The 17,854-nt window shown below is 41.2% G+C and overlaps 2 protein-coding genes across 3 annotated transcripts; one reads left to right on the top strand and one right to left on the bottom strand.

The window, feature by feature from the left end:
• The first annotated feature begins 59 nt into the window (after positions 1-59).
• On the top strand, positions 60-2,727 carry LOC127781348 (glutamate-1-semialdehyde 2,1-aminomutase, chloroplastic). The gene is made up of 3 exons (XM_052308293.1): positions 60-319; positions 1,143-1,316; positions 1,442-2,727. Exons 1-3 carry the CDS (start codon positions 125-127, stop codon positions 2,507-2,509), a joined length of 1,437 nt encoding a protein of 478 aa, XP_052164253.1. The 5' UTR covers positions 60-124; the 3' UTR covers positions 2,510-2,727.
• A 1,844-nt stretch (positions 2,728-4,571) lies between these two features.
• LOC127781349 (MADS-box transcription factor 51-like) lies at positions 4,572-15,164 on the bottom strand. Of its 2 annotated transcripts, none has more exons than XM_052308294.1 (6): positions 14,595-15,164; positions 13,551-13,647; positions 6,140-6,198; positions 5,953-6,067; positions 5,741-5,785; positions 4,572-5,453 (listed from the first exon to the last, which is right to left on the bottom strand). In XM_052308294.1, exons 1-6 carry the CDS (start codon positions 14,801-14,803, stop codon positions 5,400-5,402), a joined length of 579 nt encoding a protein of 192 aa, XP_052164254.1. In that variant the 5' UTR covers positions 14,804-15,164; the 3' UTR covers positions 4,572-5,399. The 2 variants fall into 2 exon arrangements, with proteins under 2 accessions (XP_052164254.1, XP_052164255.1); XM_052308295.1 differs by having other exon boundaries at positions 4,587-5,453; positions 5,953-6,040; positions 14,595-15,159.
• Between the last annotated feature and the right edge of the window lie 2,690 nt (positions 15,165-17,854).

Here is a 17,854-nt window from a genome sequence, read left to right as displayed (position 1 = left end):
GCCCATGCGGCACCTTTAAGACCCAATCGCACCAAACCCCCCTGAATTTTCTTATCCCCTCCCTCATCTTCTCCACGCACCCACCCCTCGAGAGGGAAGAAGGAACCCGGAAAGGGAGGAAAGCATGGCCGGAGCAGCAGCCGCCTCCGCCGCCGCCGCCGCCGTGGCGTCCGGGATCTCGGCCCGGACGGTGGCCCCGAGGCCCTCTTCCTCGCGCGCGCGCGCCCCACGGTCCGTCGTGCGGGCGGCCATCTCCGTCGAGAAGGGGGAGAAGGCGTACACGGTGGAGAAGTCCGAGGAGATCTTCAACGCCGCCAAGGTGACCCGCCTCCTCTCTTTCCTCTCCTTGTTGCGTGGAGATGCGTCTCCTCGCGCGTCGTTCAAGGGGGGGGGGGGGGGGATTACTCCATTACTTGCGGCATTTCTGTGACTGCGAATTGTGAGATGACGCTCGTTTGCGCTCCATTGATGGGACCTGTTCTTGGGTTGAAATTGGTGGGCAATTGATGGCGGTGTTTCTTCGTTCATGCCAGCGATGCGATATGTGGGGTATAGTCGGGTGGAATTTCAGTTATGTTTTGGATGGGAACCATGGGCTGTGAGAGTTGGACAATGTGAGCTTTTGGCAAGGTCAACTGTGTTCGTAGTCCAGGTTGTTAGATTAAGATGGACATATATCATAGACAGCTAGACACTGCATCAATCATTTAGGTAATATTCAAGCAAACAAAAACTAGTTTCAAAGTACATGGTCCCTAGAGAGTACATCTATGAATCTATGATGATTTTACCATCCCAATTTGGATCATGATCTTGATGGGTGTATTGGTTATCGAAGGCACAATTGCCATAATTAATAGAACTGAATAATGTAAAATTCCTGTATATAAATTTCCAGGCTTATTATGCACTTAACCATCCCCTTAGATTCATGTTTAAAAAAAAGGAAAAGGCCATGGTTTCCACTTTTTACTGTGTAGACTAAAATCGGTTTATATCCTTGTTAGAATGCATTCCGACTGATATTAACATCCATGCTGGTGCAGCCTATATCCCTTATTCAACAATTTGAATTCCTTTTATGTTTGATGTCTTAGTCAGAGTTGGATATTTGTACTGATGGATGTTTCGCTGCATTACAGGAGTTGATGCCTGGGGGTGTTAATTCACCAGTTCGTGCCTTCAAATCAGTTGGTGGGCAGCCCATTGTGTTTGATTCTGTGAAGGGTTCTCGTATGTGGGATGTGGATGGAAATGAATATATCGATTATGTTGGTTCCTGGGGTCCTGCGATCATCGGTCATGCAGATGATACGGTACAGCCTTGTTCCTTTTCCCTTCTGTATACTTCATAAAATTTACGAGACTGGAGTTTCAATCTAAACCTTTTTGTATTACCTGAATCCAAACCATGGTACTAAAATCTTGTTGTTTTATTCAGGTGAATGCAGCATTGATTGAAACTCTAAAGAAAGGAACTAGCTTTGGCGCTCCATGTGTGTTGGAGAATGTGTTGGCTGAGATGGTCATCTCTGCTGTACCAAGTATCGAAATGGTCCGTTTTGTCAATTCAGGGACAGAAGCCTGCATGGGAGCGCTCCGCCTTGTGCGTGCATTCACTGGGAGAGAGAAGATTCTCAAGTTTGAAGGTTGTTACCATGGCCATGCAGATTCCTTCCTTGTTAAAGCTGGCAGTGGTGTTGCCACCCTTGGCCTCCCAGACTCCCCTGGAGTCCCCAAGGGAGCCACATCTGAGACTCTAACGGCACCATACAATGATGTCGAGGCAGTGAAAAAACTGTTTGAGGAGAACAAAGGGCAGATTGCTGCTGTCTTCCTTGAGCCCGTTGTTGGCAATGCTGGCTTCATTCCTCCACAACCCGGTTTTCTGAATGCTCTCCGTGACTTGACGAAACAAGACGGTGCACTTTTGGTCTTTGATGAAGTGATGACGGGTTTCCGTTTAGCTTATGGTGGGGCTCAAGAATACTTCGGGATCACCCCTGATGTGTCAACATTGGGGAAAATCATCGGTGGTGGTCTTCCAGTTGGCGCTTATGGTGGACGTAAGGACATCATGGAGATGGTTGCTCCAGCAGGGCCAATGTACCAGGCAGGAACCCTCAGTGGAAACCCTCTAGCTATGACTGCTGGAATCCACACACTCAAGCGTCTGATGGAGCCTGGAACCTACGATTACTTGGACAAGATCACTGGTGATCTTGTTCGCGGGGTATTGGACGCGGGTGCGAAAACTGGACATGAGATGTGTGGAGGACACATCAGGGGGATGTTCGGGTTCTTCTTCACCGCTGGCCCAGTTCACAACTTTGGTGACGCGAAGAAGAGTGACACCGCCAAGTTTGGGAGGTTCTACCGGGGCATGCTTGAAGAAGGTGTGTACCTAGCTCCATCCCAGTTTGAGGCAGGTTTCACCAGCTTGGCACACACCTCCCAGGACATCGAAAAAACCGTGGAGGCAGCTGCGAAAGTTCTTCGCCAGATATAGTCTTCGACAGTTGAGCTTAGCTACGGCTTGTGAATCACTTGCTATTTTTCATTTGTGTTGTACACTGTTAGTTCTACATCACTCAAAATCTGTATTGTGCAGCAGCAGTACATTTCCTCTAGCCCCCATATCATTGTGAGTTAGTAGCATCCATGGTGTTTTTGCAGTGCCAATAAAGTTTTTTTTGATATCTCGATGAATTCAACTGACAGTTCCCAAATATTGTGCCATTCAACCATACTCAAAATTTCTCTGGTCATGTTCGTCTTTATCACCATGTACCTCGTTCTTTTCTAATTAAGATGCATATTTTACCTCGGTTTCTGTTATCATATTTTTTAAACGGCTAGATAATGTGTTTTTGCAAAAAAAAAAGAACTTTTTATATAGAAGTAGCTTTATAAAGTATAAATAAATCTATTTTTTAAATTTATGATAACTACAACTCAATATATCATGCGTTAATAACTTTTTCGTTCTATGTACCTGACTCCATCTTTATCTTAATCTATCTCAACCACTAACCACCTATGTTTGATAAATGCTGCTGTAGCAGGCAGTCGGCGACGCGGCAGGAGTCGAAGCTGCATCCGCCGTCAGCCCATGGAATAAGATCACTTTGACTCCCTCAACTGACCAACGAATCTAAATCGTATCCCTCAACCGTAATTCCAGAAATCTTTGCCCCTGAACTTACAAAACCGGTGCAATTTGACTCCCTTGGTGGTTTTGAAGGGTGGTTTCGCTGACGTGGTGCACACGCGGCAGTGTTAACCTGGTCTTTATCCCACGTGGCATTGACGTGGCGCTTATGTGGAATTAAAATAAAAAAATATATGCGGGGACCATTTGTCATTCAAAAAAAAATTATGGGACCCACTGACATGTGGGTCCTCTCTTATCCCTTCTTCCTTCTGCCATCTCCTCCCTTCTCTATCTCTCCCTCTTTCTCTTCGTGCGTGGGGAGCGGCGTCCGGATCGGCGACGGACGGAGCGGCGTCCCGAGCTCTGGATTGATCAGGAAATCCACGTCAGTGGCGTGCTGCTGCATGGAGGCTGGGCAGGAGCTCTACACGCAGCTGGACGCCTGCCTCCGCGGCGGCACGAGCACGAACAACAACTCGAGGTCCGGCGGCTGGAAGTACCTGCCCTTGGGCGGCTCCCGCCGCTCCTTCCCCAGCTCCGGCAGCACCACCGGCCTCTTCCTCGGCGGCGCCGGGCATTGCGGCATGACCGGGATGCGGCACTCCTCCCTCCTCGGCGTCTCCCACCCCTGCAGCTCTTCCTCCATCACCGCCACCTCCTTCGCTGCCTCGTCTCTCGTCTCTCTCGACGACGCCTCGACTGACGAGAGGAGGAGACCTCTCCTTCCCATAAAAGGACGAGGACGAGGAAGAGGAGGCGGCTTGTGCTGTTTCGTCTTGCCGCTGCGCACCGATGCCTGAAGCTACTGCCGCTGCCGTTTCGACTCGCCGTGAACCCTCGCCGGAGTTGGTAGAGGAGGAGATGGCCAAGGACGGAGGAGATGGGAGGAGGAAGAAGGGATACGAGAGGATGACATGTGGGACCCACATGTCAGTGGGTCCCATAATTTTTTTTTTGTGTGAATGACAAATGGGCCCCGCATATATATTTTTATTTTAATTCCACGTAAGCGCCACGTCAATGCCACGTAGGACCAAGAACATTTCAACACTGTCACATATGCGCCACGTCAGCGAAACCACACTCCAAAAACACCAAGAGAGTCAAATTGCACTGGTTTGGCAAGTTCATGGGTCAAGATTTCTGGTATTGCGGTTGAAAGATACGATTTAGATTCGGTGGTCAGTTGAGGGAGTCAAAGTATCACTTTTTCCTTAGCCCGTCACCATGCTTTGCCTCAAGCAGCCTTGTCAAGTTTGATACTCTGGCCTGGTTTAGTTCCTAACTTTTTCTTTAAACTTCTAACTTTTTCATCACATGAAAACTTTCTTACACACAAACTTTCAACTTTTCTGTTACATCGTTCCAATTTCAATCAAACTTTTAATTTTTAGGTGAACTAAACACACCCACTGAAAGAAATATAATTGGTCCATCTGACCCTTTCGTCTAAAAATATAATTGGGTCGGAATAAAGTTCACTTAAAATCTCTTAATTTGACATCGAGTCTGATATTTCATCCATGAACCAAAATACCAAATATAACTTATTCTGATTGGGCCTGGGCAGAACACCCGCAGATGGGGCCCGGCCCACCAGCTGGTCCATCTGACCTCCAGGAGCCCACCGCCAATCCTCCATGCATGGTCGTCGCTCTCGCGCATCGCTGCTGATTGCTCCTCGCCGGCGAAAATCCGCCGGCAGCCGGTAAGTTCCGTTCTTCTTGTTTTTTCTTTCCAGGAAATACAATGTGCTTTTCTTGTTTACAGCTGGTTCAGTATTGGTGTTCGACTGTTCATCATCTCCAACAGAAGGTTAAACTGAACTTTGACAGGGTTGCTTGAGGCCGACCCTCTGCAGCAGCAGCCAGCAGGAACCAGGCAAAGGGTTTCTTTTAAAATGCAGGAACATCACATGAATCTTACATCTGTTTTTTCATCTCCGATCGACAAGAATCAGGAGGAATTCCCTCCAATGTTTTCCAAGCAACTTCTGTTGTTGAAATGGCTGGTACATATACATTATCATGCTTTGGCTACAATTTCGCAGGTACGCACATTGCACCTGTGTCTTGCTTTGTCAGGATTTGGATAACGTGCGTTTGTGGGACAAACAGTTAACCGATCAAACTTGACAGTTATATGTATGAATGTGTGAACAACAACAAATCAAACCTATGATCATCTATCGAACATTTGCAGGTTTGGGGCTGCAAATTTAATGCAGCTCCTTCTCCAGTGTAAATTAAGAGCTCACTCCTGATCTTGGCTCTGAAATCGAGCAACTCTTCCTCTTCTTCTGTTGGCAAGAGCAGAAAAACAGCATAAGGAAATAGCCAGTTTAATTAAACACCATTACTGGTCAGCTAGTCTTTTCGGGAACTTTGCTCATGGAATTATCCTTTTTTTCCCTGAGTACTTGCTCATGAAATTATTTTATTTCTGAGTACTTTCTCATGCTAGCTTGACCATCTAGCTTGAGGGTAAAGTTCGATCAATTGTTTGAACTGTCAATACACAACGGCATATGCATATGATTGCAGAATTCAAAATTCAGTTGAGTTTAGCTAATTTCTGTTAACTGACCTCGCTTTGGGGGAGCACACTAGCCACCTTCATCATCAGTTTGTTCTGCATGAAACACAAACATTAAGATTCTCTCAAACTTGTGGGCTGTATTACGTTTAACAGTTGCAATGAAATATCTTTAAAATAACAGTTGCAACGAAATTAAAGCAGGCACATTCTACATGCTAGAATTGATGTGATGAAGACCAATAAAGTGGATAATGTATGACCTTAACAACTGTCAAAGCATTAGTCATCGCTTCCTCCAAACCTCTTAGCTCAGCGATGTTCAGCTCGTTGACATTTGATTCCAACACACTGATAATAACTTGGACAATCAGACAACTGCATAAAATATGTCATACTCGATGAAAACAAATGATTCCCTCACTTGCTCATCAGCTATATTTTCGTTACCATTGAGTAATGTGGTTTATCTTAGGCACCGGGTCATCTGAATGCTCTTTCTGACGAAGCTGTCAAATTAAAGAAGAAAGGACGATCAAGCAAAAGAAGGTGCATATGCTTATATTATCTCATAAAGTGCAAGTACTGACAAAATTCAGCTACATATATAAATGCATATATAATATTTTGTGGTTCCAATTATAATTAATAAAACATATTTAGTCCTGAAAAATTGGAATGTCGAAAACAATCATCTAGAACACAAACTGACAGCATACAATTGTTTTCAACATAATATGCCTTGAATATGTGAACGGATTGAGTGTACGTACAGTAGGGAAAAAAAAGAAGCACATAAAATCTACCTATTGGGGAAGCACTTTTAATGTGGTGGTGGATGTTGTAATATTGGAGTGACTCTCATCCTAGTAAGATGAGGAAAATAAGGAAAGCAAAAGGATTTCTTCTAGTTTATTAGAACCTATGCAAAAATGGTTTTTGACCGAAAGGTCACATATTTAAGGAATAAAGGATTCCTAACTAATTCAGAATCTAGCGAAAACTATATATAGCATCAAAAGATCATATTTTAAGTTTTATAAAGCCAAACAAATCAACAAGTTCACTCTCATATCATCCAAATATTTCTCTATTTTGTTTTTTTAGCGTGTTTGTTAACATGAAGCACATTTCCACTGAGGTCAACTAAATGCCTAAGCAAATCGATCCCATGGTTCCTAAAAGCCTTACACTTGACCAGCCCGCATGTCATAGCCAAGCCACCTTCGAGTTGGTACCACCTGATCTCCACAAAGCACCTCCCCCAGGGGTGGCATGCCACAGCCATTCTCCAAACCTCACACAACCACCATCCTGAATGGCATCATAAAGTCCACATACAAAAGAGAACGCCCCACGACAATGCATTAAGTGTGGCTTGGCAATGTCGAGCAAGGTGTGGTGCCAGCATTTGTTTGTCTTAGCAAAGTCAAGTCTGATGCCTTCATTTGAGTGCCTTGGTGACATCAAGCTAACTGCTATATGGGCTGGTCAGTAGGTTGTCGCCATCCTATTCTCTACGCAATCCTCCTCACAATATGCTTGGGGTTAGGAGTAATAAAGGGGGGGGGGGTATAAATACCCACGGTGGAAGGTCATACAAGCAAAGCCCAACCAAGTAAATTTCACAAAACTACAGACCTAGTGATGAAGTTATCGAATAACTACATATTTTAGAGTTTAGATCCATAGCACTATCATCTATTTAAAATTATAAAAGCTGTAGTTTCATGATAAAATTGATGTAAAATCTGTAGTTTTATGATACAATGCCTTAAATCTATAGTTTCGTGAAAACTTTGGCGCTAAATCTATAATTTTGTGATATACATTCTTATATATGTAGTTTTAGATAGTTTGGTCAAAGTATATGTAGTTTTCTTAAATTTACTCAAATGAGTAAAAGTAAGAAGGGCCTAGGAGAGGATTAGTGTGGATGAGCAAATTAGAACAAGATAGATCACATTGGATTCATCTCTACCATCATCATGTAAGCAATAGGTGGACAAATATTCTCATTGGTGGGACACCTATTAAGTTTGATGAGGACCATTGTTTTCGATGAGGCAATCGCATATCTATTGGAAGTTGAATCCTTGAAGATGCCATCAAAATGTTTATCCTAGGATGATTAAGCATTCGTTATTGTAGGTGTGGCAAGCAAAAGCAAGAATCAAAGGAATAATTATGAATGGCAAAAGCAATGACAAACAAACATGTTAGCTATGTGATAGGGAATGCCATGTGATAAAAGATTGTCCATGTTTGAAGCAAATGAGGGGTCTATACGAAATAATGGTGGAAAATGATTCGAATAATGTACTTGTCATTAATGGACTTGAATTATGGTTGTTTCTTCCACATGTTTCATAATATAGAAGTTCAATGAAGGGTTTCACGGATTACAAGGACTGCAATCATTGAAGTAGTAACAATTACATTGGAGATGTTTGTCAGAGTACATGTCACACCAACAAGGTTTAGGGAGTATATCCCACGATTAACACAAAGAATTTAGTACATACACGACCACTTTGGCTCTTAGGCTATAAGGTATCATTGCTAGAGCGAAGTTGCGCGAGTTACTTGCAAAGGGTGAGTAGACATATATATGTTGACATGAAATTTGTTGCGATACACGAAGGCATGGTTATTGAGGCGTCGATATAGCGTCGCCATGGCATCGCGAAGGCGTCATGGTGTTCGGCGACCTCCAAGGCGTCTTGCTGCCACAGCCTCGAGTCTATGGCGTCTGCCTTAGGGCTAGGGTATCGCTATGGCATCGCGATTGTGGCGTGAGGCGTCGGAGTCGCATGAGGCGCACACTATAGGGAAGAGCGCGAGAAGTTTTAGGCAAGCTAGCAAATCCTAGGCACACTGGGCACAAGTCTAGGCTGGGTGCGAAAAACAACCCGTGAGGCCCTAATAGTGGAAGAGAAATAGAGGGAAAAGGGAGAGAGGGTGCCCCGGGAAACCCTAGGGGCGGCATCGCCAACCCAAATCCAAAGATCGAGGCATTGCCTCTATGACCATCTCGTGCGCAACCCTCGTCATCGCCGGCTCCACCACAACACCATCTACTCATCACGGCGCCTCTCCATCTCAAGGTATGCTCCATCCCTTTTCCCCTTACTTCATCTATGCTCTCTCTCTCTCTCTGACTTCATCTGTGCTCCTTTTCACCCTCTGCACTGTGCTGCTCTCTCACCTTTCTTCTCCTTATCCGCTACTTTGTCTCTTTCCTGCTCTGCTTCTTTGCAGTGCTCTGATTTCCTCCCTTATCTACACTCCTTTGCACAATCCCCTTCCTGGCTTTCTTAATTTGCAAAAATAGGAAGAGTGTATGGCGTTGCCACGCCATACGGCTTAACGCTATAGCTGTAAGACGGTGGCGGGTCTCCATACCTCACCATACCGCCTTAAGCCCTTAATAACATTGCACGAAGGCATGGGAGATCTGCTTAGCTCCAATGCAGGTTCGATTAATCAAGTTCTAGGCGTGCTAGTTAGTTTGATACTGCCAATAGGTCAATGTAGTGTAGCGAGGCCAACCGATATCGATAGGTTTCGATCAATCGGCTATGGGTTCGATGTAGATTCAAATGATAAGATAAACAATGAGATTTTTGCTGTCATCGGCTAGAACTAAACTATGCGTAATTCATTAATAAACCATTGTTTATCAAAGACAATCTTGATAGATCGGACCGAACCAAGACAATATGAGATTGAAGTTGATAAAGGAAGATTTAGCTAGTAAATATACGAGTTTCAATATGAGCCGATACAACACTTAAAAAAGTAACAAGATAACTCATTGGCTAGACTCCGATGAAACGTTGCATGAAAACCTATTGGCTTAGTAGAATAAAACTTATTAGCGACAATCTAATAGATCGGACCTAACCGACACAATATAGGATTGAAGATAATAAGAAAAACCTATTTAGCCAATAGATATACACAAACGTGATAGATACATCGATCTATCTAAAACAACAATGTGCTGGTGTTTGAATCTCCTACAGATGAAGATGAAGATAGAGATTAAGTGTTTCATGCAAAACGAGGTGGTAATAATGTGTGATTTATTTAGTTTTAATTATTACAAACTTGAAAATGGATTAATCTGATATTTTAGAGCAACTTTCATATAGAAAGTTTTCGCACGAAACGCATTGTTTAGCAGCTTGAAAACGTGCCACGAGTATCTAAAATTCCATCCACTTTTGTTGGAGAAACGAACGCAGCTGATACGACTCTAAACGGTGATGCAACTAAAGATAGAATCAATATATCAGATAGGAAACGCTTGTGTCAACTTGAATAGAATATCGGACTTAACCAAGAAAGTTCTAGCTATGCCGATACAAGCGAAGTTGACAAAACATACTTCCTCGCCAGAAATCAAAACTGATGCAGCCCAACTCGAAACTAAGAACTCACTGAAATAAAAGGTGGCGATGCGTCAATAGTAATTGTATTGATATGTGGAGATAGTTTACAAAGGCCTCAGGTATAAATATTTATACCTTCGGGTTGATACAAGTCCTGATCGGACACGACACAGGTTTCTTAAAGATATGACACATGTTTCCTAAAGATAAAAGGAACCCTACTAAATCATGCCTAATTAATAGATATAATTAATTTTCCATGTCGTGGTCTTCATAATTCCTCTGTGAATTCAGCTTGATCTAGCTTGAATTCTAGTAGAGACAGAGGCAAAACTATCAACAATTGGATGAGGAAGATATGGGACAAGCATGCATGAGGCACTCGCAACCTAGTGGCGCTAGAAGGTGGTGTGAACCTATGTAAGGATCTATGGTTAACAAACTTCCTAAAAACTCTTAGGTGGAGAACCTATGAAACCAAAACAAGACTTTAACATGCTCATCGTGATGATGTGCGTGAGACATGGTTGGGGTACTTTCTAGGTGGAAGAAAAAAGGTGTTGCTAATTTGGAGAAAGATGACTTCAACAAATAAGATTCTGATTGTTATACCATTAGCACTAGGGAAAAAACTAAAAGGATTCCTAACTATATTCTTAGAACCTATTACTATTCCTACTCTTTTTTGGGTTAATACTAGCAAGGGGGTATAAATGCTCAAGGAGTGAGGCCATACAAGAGGTGTTTGTTCAAACGATCAGAGGCTCATAATCCTTTAGCATTAGATTCTTCTATAAGTCAAGAGTCCAAGGGTCTGAAATGAGAGGGTTATGTGATAATTTTTGCACAAAAGTGACATTAAGGGAATTTGTGGTCGGGTTCTCTATATATTTCTCTATTGTGGGTTATTTCTTCATCGCTATTGTGTTTTGAGTCATGGTTCGTCTATTCTGATCATAAGCTTGTTAGATTGTGGAGTAGCTCATGATCCAACTATTTTCTAGGGTTCATGGAATTACCCCTAGCCTCTGCTTGATGAGTTTGTGGTGCGGAGGCACACTCTTGTAGGTGGTGTGTGTGTGCATATGCATCATCCATGAAACCTAAAAAAACTAGTTATTGGCATGCATGGCATGTGTCAGAGTCAAGATATTTGAGGTGTTCACTTAGTGGATGAAGGATATTTGGATATTTGAGGTGTCGAGTGGGGATGGTGGAGATATAGAAACACCTAGTAATTATTAATTACTTCGGTGAGGCTTTGTTGTGTAATTTTGCAAGTATATTTACTTGGGTGTTGTGGAAAACATTGGGAGAACCAAACCACATGTACATGTACATAGCATGTAGTATAAGTTAGACCCTTAACCTCCATTGTGTTGTTGTTTGATCTAACTTGAGTATGCATATGAAAAATGTCTTCAGTATATAACATTACCATGAAATATTTTATGATGAGGGAGGATCACCTAACTTATTAAATTCCACATGTGTGGTATGTAACTTCGTGTGTGCTCTTTTATGCATTAATTAGCCTTTTAAGCAGTTGAGCTTCCTATGGAATATAAGAAATTTAAAGATTTTTCGAGGGAACTAAAACTAATTACTATGAAAATTATGTAAAATTCATGCATTCAAAATGAGATTGTAATGTCACTTTTGTGCAAATGCCTCTAGTAAATGCCTAACTTGACCTTATAATTGACCGCTACAACATAAAGTCTTATCCTGGTAAATAACACATGCTTATATGTGGTGTTTAATGCGAAAAAAAAGACATTCAGGAAAACTTTCATATTTTACTCCGTCTATGCTTTTGAGATTTTAACAATTGGATGTTTTTTTAGATAATGGATATAAATCCGGCCTCTACATCTACATGTGGATATACACAACCAAATATTACGAACATGAATACTTAGATCCAAGTTTTATGACCGAGAAACACCAAAATACAAAAGGAAAGACTGGAAGACTAAGCTTCAATTCTTCTTCCATGTTGCTTCAAGCTTGTTACTCCCTTTGTTTCGTATTATAAGATGCTTTGATTTTTTTCTAAGTCAATTTTTTTTAAGTTTGACATAGTTTATATAAAAATGAAGCGACATTTACAACACCAAATTAGTTTCACTAAATATAACATTGAATATATATTGATAGTATGTTTATTCTGTGTTGGAAATGTTGCTATCTTTTTCTATAAACTTGGTCAAACTTTAAGAAGTTTAGTTTGACTTACCAAAAAGTCCAATCGTCTTATGATAAGAAAGGGAGGGAGTACTTTCTTATCTAGTAACGATCCGGTACACCACTTGTTTACTTAGAAACTTTGATGATCGTCGTGCCAGAGATTGATCCTTTGTTGCCTAACGAGCCTTGTCGCATAAAATACCACACTAAGGCAATCATGAGATGCAGCCCAAACTCTTGCAACCCATCATTGACGTCCATCATGCCACCTTCCATGCCACCAGCTAGATACATTTGAGATCCAGATCTAGCAGTTCCTAGACCTTAGTGCATCTTCACTCACTGACGTTGTCTAGTGGAGGCAAAGAAGAAGCCCTGCCACCACCGTTTGCCACTACGCGTCTAGATCCAAGCACAGACACCTCAAATCCAGCAGTTACAACGCTTAGCGCATACGTCGGTTGCAGGCAACGCCTCCACACACGTTAAAGCCTCATATAGCCAGTCCTCCACACAGAGCAAGCTGGCCAACATCCATGTGGGGTGCCGCCTCCTGCCACTTGCCCTTGCATGTAGTGAATATTTTATCAGATAGCTTCCACATGTGTCATCGCTCTGGCCATCGGTTAGCCCATGCACCTTTTGCCACCTTGATCCTAGGTGGAGTGTCGTCATAAATACAAAGGGCTAGGCGAGGAGCCACACCAACACCCCTAAATGGAGGGGTTGCATCTCCAACCAACAAAGGAGCTAGCCCTCCGTGGACGATTTGTCTCCATATCCAGACCTAGAAAAAGAAAGGTGGGAAGGGAAAAAAAAGAGGGAGAGGAGGGGAATTATAGGAGAAAGGTGAAGAGATGGGCAGGTGTCACTGCTAGTACGGCCAACACCAAGGCGAGTAGTAGGTGTGTGGCTAAGGCTAGAGATTTGGTGTTTCGCCTCCTGTGTCACTCCAGCGAGCGACAAGGGAGTCCAATAGGCTAATTGGATGATACCATTGATTCTCAGTTAGCACAAGGAACAAAGATTCTAGAGCCATGGACTTAAGTAGCAGATTTAATTATTATCATGACCATAGGTTTGTGGGAAAACTTTCATATTTTACTCCTTAGTTTTAAGACTTTAATGGATAATACACCATCGATGTTCAGTTGGCGCAATTGGCAAAAAGGGAAACATGATTCTAGAGCTGTGAACTTGAATGTTAGGCTTAGTTATTATCATGATCATAAGTTAAAGAACTGCTATATTACTAAAATACTTATCAGGTAGACCTGTATATTGCAATCAACCCGAGATTCCCTTGCTTCAATATTGAGATCAATTGTTGTGTCCAGAAGGTCCCAATACCGACCAAAAATTGTATCAATGCTGCATGAAGAAAATTCGAAATCAGTAAATTAAACTCAAAAGCAGTAACTTGTACAGGCATACAAATGAAAAAAAAAAAGGTTCTTGGTTACTGCATTGTAAATATATTTTAAAAAAATGTTATTTTTCAATGCAGCAATCAAAAGGTTTTGTTTCTCCCGAGACATCAATTAGTTAGCCTATACTAACCAAATAAATTTTTGGATGCTCAGTACCAAAAAGGCTACATATATGTGACGCTATTTTTGGGTACATGGGTAAAAACAAGAGGTAGATTAAGAAGGCCTTATTTTGCAGATTAAAATGTATGGGTATATTTTATGCATACAATTAAACTAAAACCAACGAAATTGGCACACTGAACCCATAAGTAAACTATAGGGCGAAAAAACATATGTATATGCATGTACCATATTGGTAGATTATCACAGCTAGCGCAGTTGCAATTAACCTGAGCAATCATCTCTATGAATGAAGCTGAAGAACTAGCTAAGCTAGGAGTTATGAGAGAACACTTGCAGGTATTTCTCTGATAAATCCCCAAACTAATGGTGAAGAAATGTGACATAAAATTAGTAGTCTCAGCATTCAGTCTTAGCACACGAAGAAAGCAAGCTACTTCTATAAATTAAGCTGAGCAGCAGAAGTACAGGAACACTGCACAGCGATCTATTACAGCTAGTTCCAAATCAAATCCATACGTACGCAACATATGTGTAGTACTAATTAATTAACATCAGGCCACCAGAAAATTAATAACGAGAGTTATTATTATTATTATTATTATAGCCAGCTAGAGCTCAGAGTGATGCACAGCAAACTCAGCTCTAGAATCCGCGAGAAACATTGTACTATGTACCTGGATATATACAGATTTGAGGAGATAGAGAAAAAATACAAATGGAATTGAACTGTAGGAGCGCAGTGGAGTGGAGTACATGTACTACCTGGAGGTGGAAGAGGCGAACTCGTAGAGGCGGCCGGCGGGGGAGAAGACGAGGAGGGCGACCTGGGCGTCGCAGAGCACGGACAGCTCGTACGCCTTCTTGAACAGCCCGCTCCGCCGCTTCGAGAATCGCACCTGCCGGCTCGTCCGGTCCTCTATCCGCCGCAGCTCCACCTTCCCCCTCTTCCTCCTCCTCCCTCCTCCCTCCATTCCCCAACTCCTCCACCGATCGACCACGAACCCTAGCTAAGCTAAGCTAAGCTAGTTTGTGGTGGTGAATGGATTTAAAAAGGGGAAGAAGAAAGAACAAGAACAACAAGAAGAAGAGCTAGTACTGTACTACTAGCTAAAATAATAATGTGGTGGTGAGGGAATCCATTCTCAAAGAAAAGGAAAGTTGTGGAGGGGAGGAGAAGAAGGGGCACCATCTCCATCTCTCCATCTCCTCGCCGTGCGAGCTGCTGCTGCTGCTGCTGTGCAGCTGCACGGCCGTGGAGTGGAGTGGGGACAGGAGGGGGAAGTGTGGCCGGCGAGCGAGGACGACGACTCGTCTCGTCACTATTCAGTATCCACTAGGAGCACTCGGATTGGACATGGAGTAAAGAGCTTAAATTTTGGTGTTTTTTTTATTTTCGGCGAGAGATTTGAGACCACGTGTCGTGGAAGGGATTGGATGAGAAGGGAGGAAGTGTCTAGTAGGCCGCTGACGTGTGCCCCGGTTTTACTGCTACTGGGAGTACTAGTACTGTTTCAGATGGAATTATGGCATCGTGGCTGTCGCCTGTCGGAGCCACGGTTCCCGCCCCCATATCTTCGCTCAAGGGCTTGTTTATAACCAACTACTAGGTTCAAATCACATATAATCAACTTAATAGTTAATTCATACAATAGTTATATATTACACTATTAATACCTGGTCCACCTGTCATACACATATCACGTCTTGGAGTCAATGCTACAGCTGGCTATAAATCTGTAACCCGCTGCTCTTCTCTCTCCTATTTTATCTCCTTAAAATATTTATAGCTGACTTATAGCTTGCTATTGTACCTGCTCTTAGGCCTAGTTAGATCTCACCTCAAAATTTTACACCCTATTAAATCAAACGTTTGATCACCTGTACAATATTAAATATAGGCTAAAAAATAACCAATTGCACAGATTGCGATTAATTTGTGAGACGAATCTTTTGAGCCTAATTGCTCCATGATTTGATAATGTAGTGCTACAGTAAACATTTGCTAATGATGAATTTATTAGGCTTAATAAATTCATCTTGCGGTTTTATGACAGATTCTGTAATTATTTTTTATTAGTCTATATTTAATACTTCAAATGTGTGTCCGTGTATGCGATGTGACACGCCAAAAATTTTCGTTTGCTAGCTAAAAAGGCCCTAAAATAAATCATCTACATTGAAACATTGTCCCAAAATAAAATAACTCCTACCCTTAACCCCAAAAAACTTTATTCTGTTACCCACTAATACTAATTTGCTACTAATAAGATGTATTATGATCTTTTATACCTTCCTTTAATTTTGCTATTAATAGGAGTTGCTTCTTTGCGGGACGGAAGAAGTTGTTTTTTTTCTCACAAATCAAAATTTGAATTTTAAAATGGGACTATCTATTGATCTTTTAAATAATTTTCAATCAATTGATACACCCCATTTTAAATAAAAATAAAAAGCATATCAAAAGTCATAAATCTAAAAACAGTTGTAAAAAAAATCTAATGTTAATGCACTATGATTGAGTATATAAGTGTTATCTAATTAAATGTAAGTGCTATGTAAACGAGTATATGAGTGCTTTGTAACTGAGTACTCCTTCTGTCAAAAAAAAATTAACCTATTATTGGATGAGGTATTTTCTGCGATAACGAAACTGGACAAACTCCTGTTTAAATTCGTTGTACTATGAAGTACCCCATCCAATACTAAATTGGTTTTCTTAGACGACGGGAGTATAATTTTAAGTTGGGTTAAAAAAAACATGAATCTTGATGCATGATATTATGGACGACAAACTGAAAGATAAAATAAAAAAATCTATCGCCGTAAAATAGCAAAATCGTTTTATAGTTTTTTTATCATAGTTTTTTTAAAAAAATTAAACCAAAAGACATGTATATAAAAATTTTATCGATAATTTATTTTCGGATGTGCTATAATTATGTCGCCATAAATTTTCTCTAATTACGGTCAGTTTTTTAGCCCTCAGATTTCCTTTTAGATTTGTCGAAGACCGTTTTGCCATCATGCGTGCATGCACTAGTTTGTAGTACTTATGCTTGCACGCGTGCACCTTTGCTGCTTGCTGTGATTTATACATTAGTTCCCATTGAATTCATAATGATATCTCTATTTACATTGTAAATACACTAAAATTACATTATGTAATGTAACATAATGTAATTTTAGTGACTTAGTACATTGTAAATATACTGTACTCAAATTACACATGTAATTTAGGTACTTACAACATACATAGTAATTATTTTTTTAATAAAAAATATGGCGACATGAATGAATATAGATAGTCCCTTTATTTTTCGTTCGTTAATAAGCCATTAAGCGGTACGCGGATAACTGTAAATATAAGCGTAACGATGAACTCGTCCAACTCATTTTTATCATTTCGGAAATAACACTATTTTTATTCTTTTGAGATATTCTTTTTCTTTTTTGGTAGCGAAGCATGGCGGCTGTACATCGTCTGTGTGTACTGAACGTGGTGTCTCGAGTTACAAAGAAACGCTCCTCAAAATTTGTTTGAGTAATAATTACTTCCACAATTATGGTCACTAAAATTAAAGGACGGACCATACAGACGTGGATGCCTCTAAATTAATACAGGTATAATCACTGAAAACACGGACGTGGATGTCTCTAAATACGTGTATAATCATTGAAAACACACGGTGAGACGTGGACATTTTTCTAACTCGGTAAATATTTTTTAAATCTACAACTAGAAAACTATCACCAAAAACTATCTTTAGCGTAGGGTTCCAACTCCTCAATCTACCTTTACGAGAAAGTTTGGAGTGAAGTTACAGAGTGTTCTAAATCCCGCTTCAACTCCCTGGTTTATTTCTTCAGATCATTCCAGTCTATTTCACTTTCTTTTATTTCAGTCTATTTCACTTTCTTTTAGATAGTGCATTATTAATTACGTAAAGCTAAAAAAGCAATTTTTTAGTACAAGCTTTTTAAAAGTATATTGTTTAATAGTTTGTAAAATATGCACGTCGAAA

The sequence above is a fragment of the Oryza glaberrima genome, chromosome 8, assembly GCF_000147395.1.
Source record: "Oryza glaberrima chromosome 8, OglaRS2, whole genome shotgun sequence".
Lineage (NCBI taxonomy): Eukaryota > Viridiplantae > Streptophyta > Magnoliopsida > Poales > Poaceae > Oryza > Oryza glaberrima.
Note: the sequence above shows the minus strand (reverse complement) of the source record. Positions and strands in the feature narration are given on the sequence as shown.

Coding starts and splice junctions, on each gene's coding strand:
- LOC127781349 (XM_052308294.1), bottom strand. CDS start 14,803: ATGGAGGGAGGAGGGAGGAGGAGGAAGAGGGGGAAGGTGGAGCTGCGG. Junction 13,648..14,594: donor TTCGCCTCTTCCACCTCCAG/GTAGTACATGTA, acceptor TTCTTCATGCAG/CATTGATACAATTTTTGGTC. Junction 5,454..5,740: donor GTGTGCTCCCCCAAAGCGAG/GTCAGTTAACAG, acceptor TCTTGCCAACAG/AAGAAGAGGAAGAGTTGCTC.
- LOC127781348 (XM_052308293.1), top strand. CDS start 125: ATGGCCGGAGCAGCAGCCGCCTCCGCCGCCGCCGCCGCCGTGGCGTCC. Junction 320..1,142: donor AGATCTTCAACGCCGCCAAG/GTGACCCGCCTC, acceptor GCTGCATTACAG/GAGTTGATGCCTGGGGGTGT. Junction 1,317..1,441: donor TCGGTCATGCAGATGATACG/GTACAGCCTTGT, acceptor TGTTTTATTCAG/GTGAATGCAGCATTGATTGA.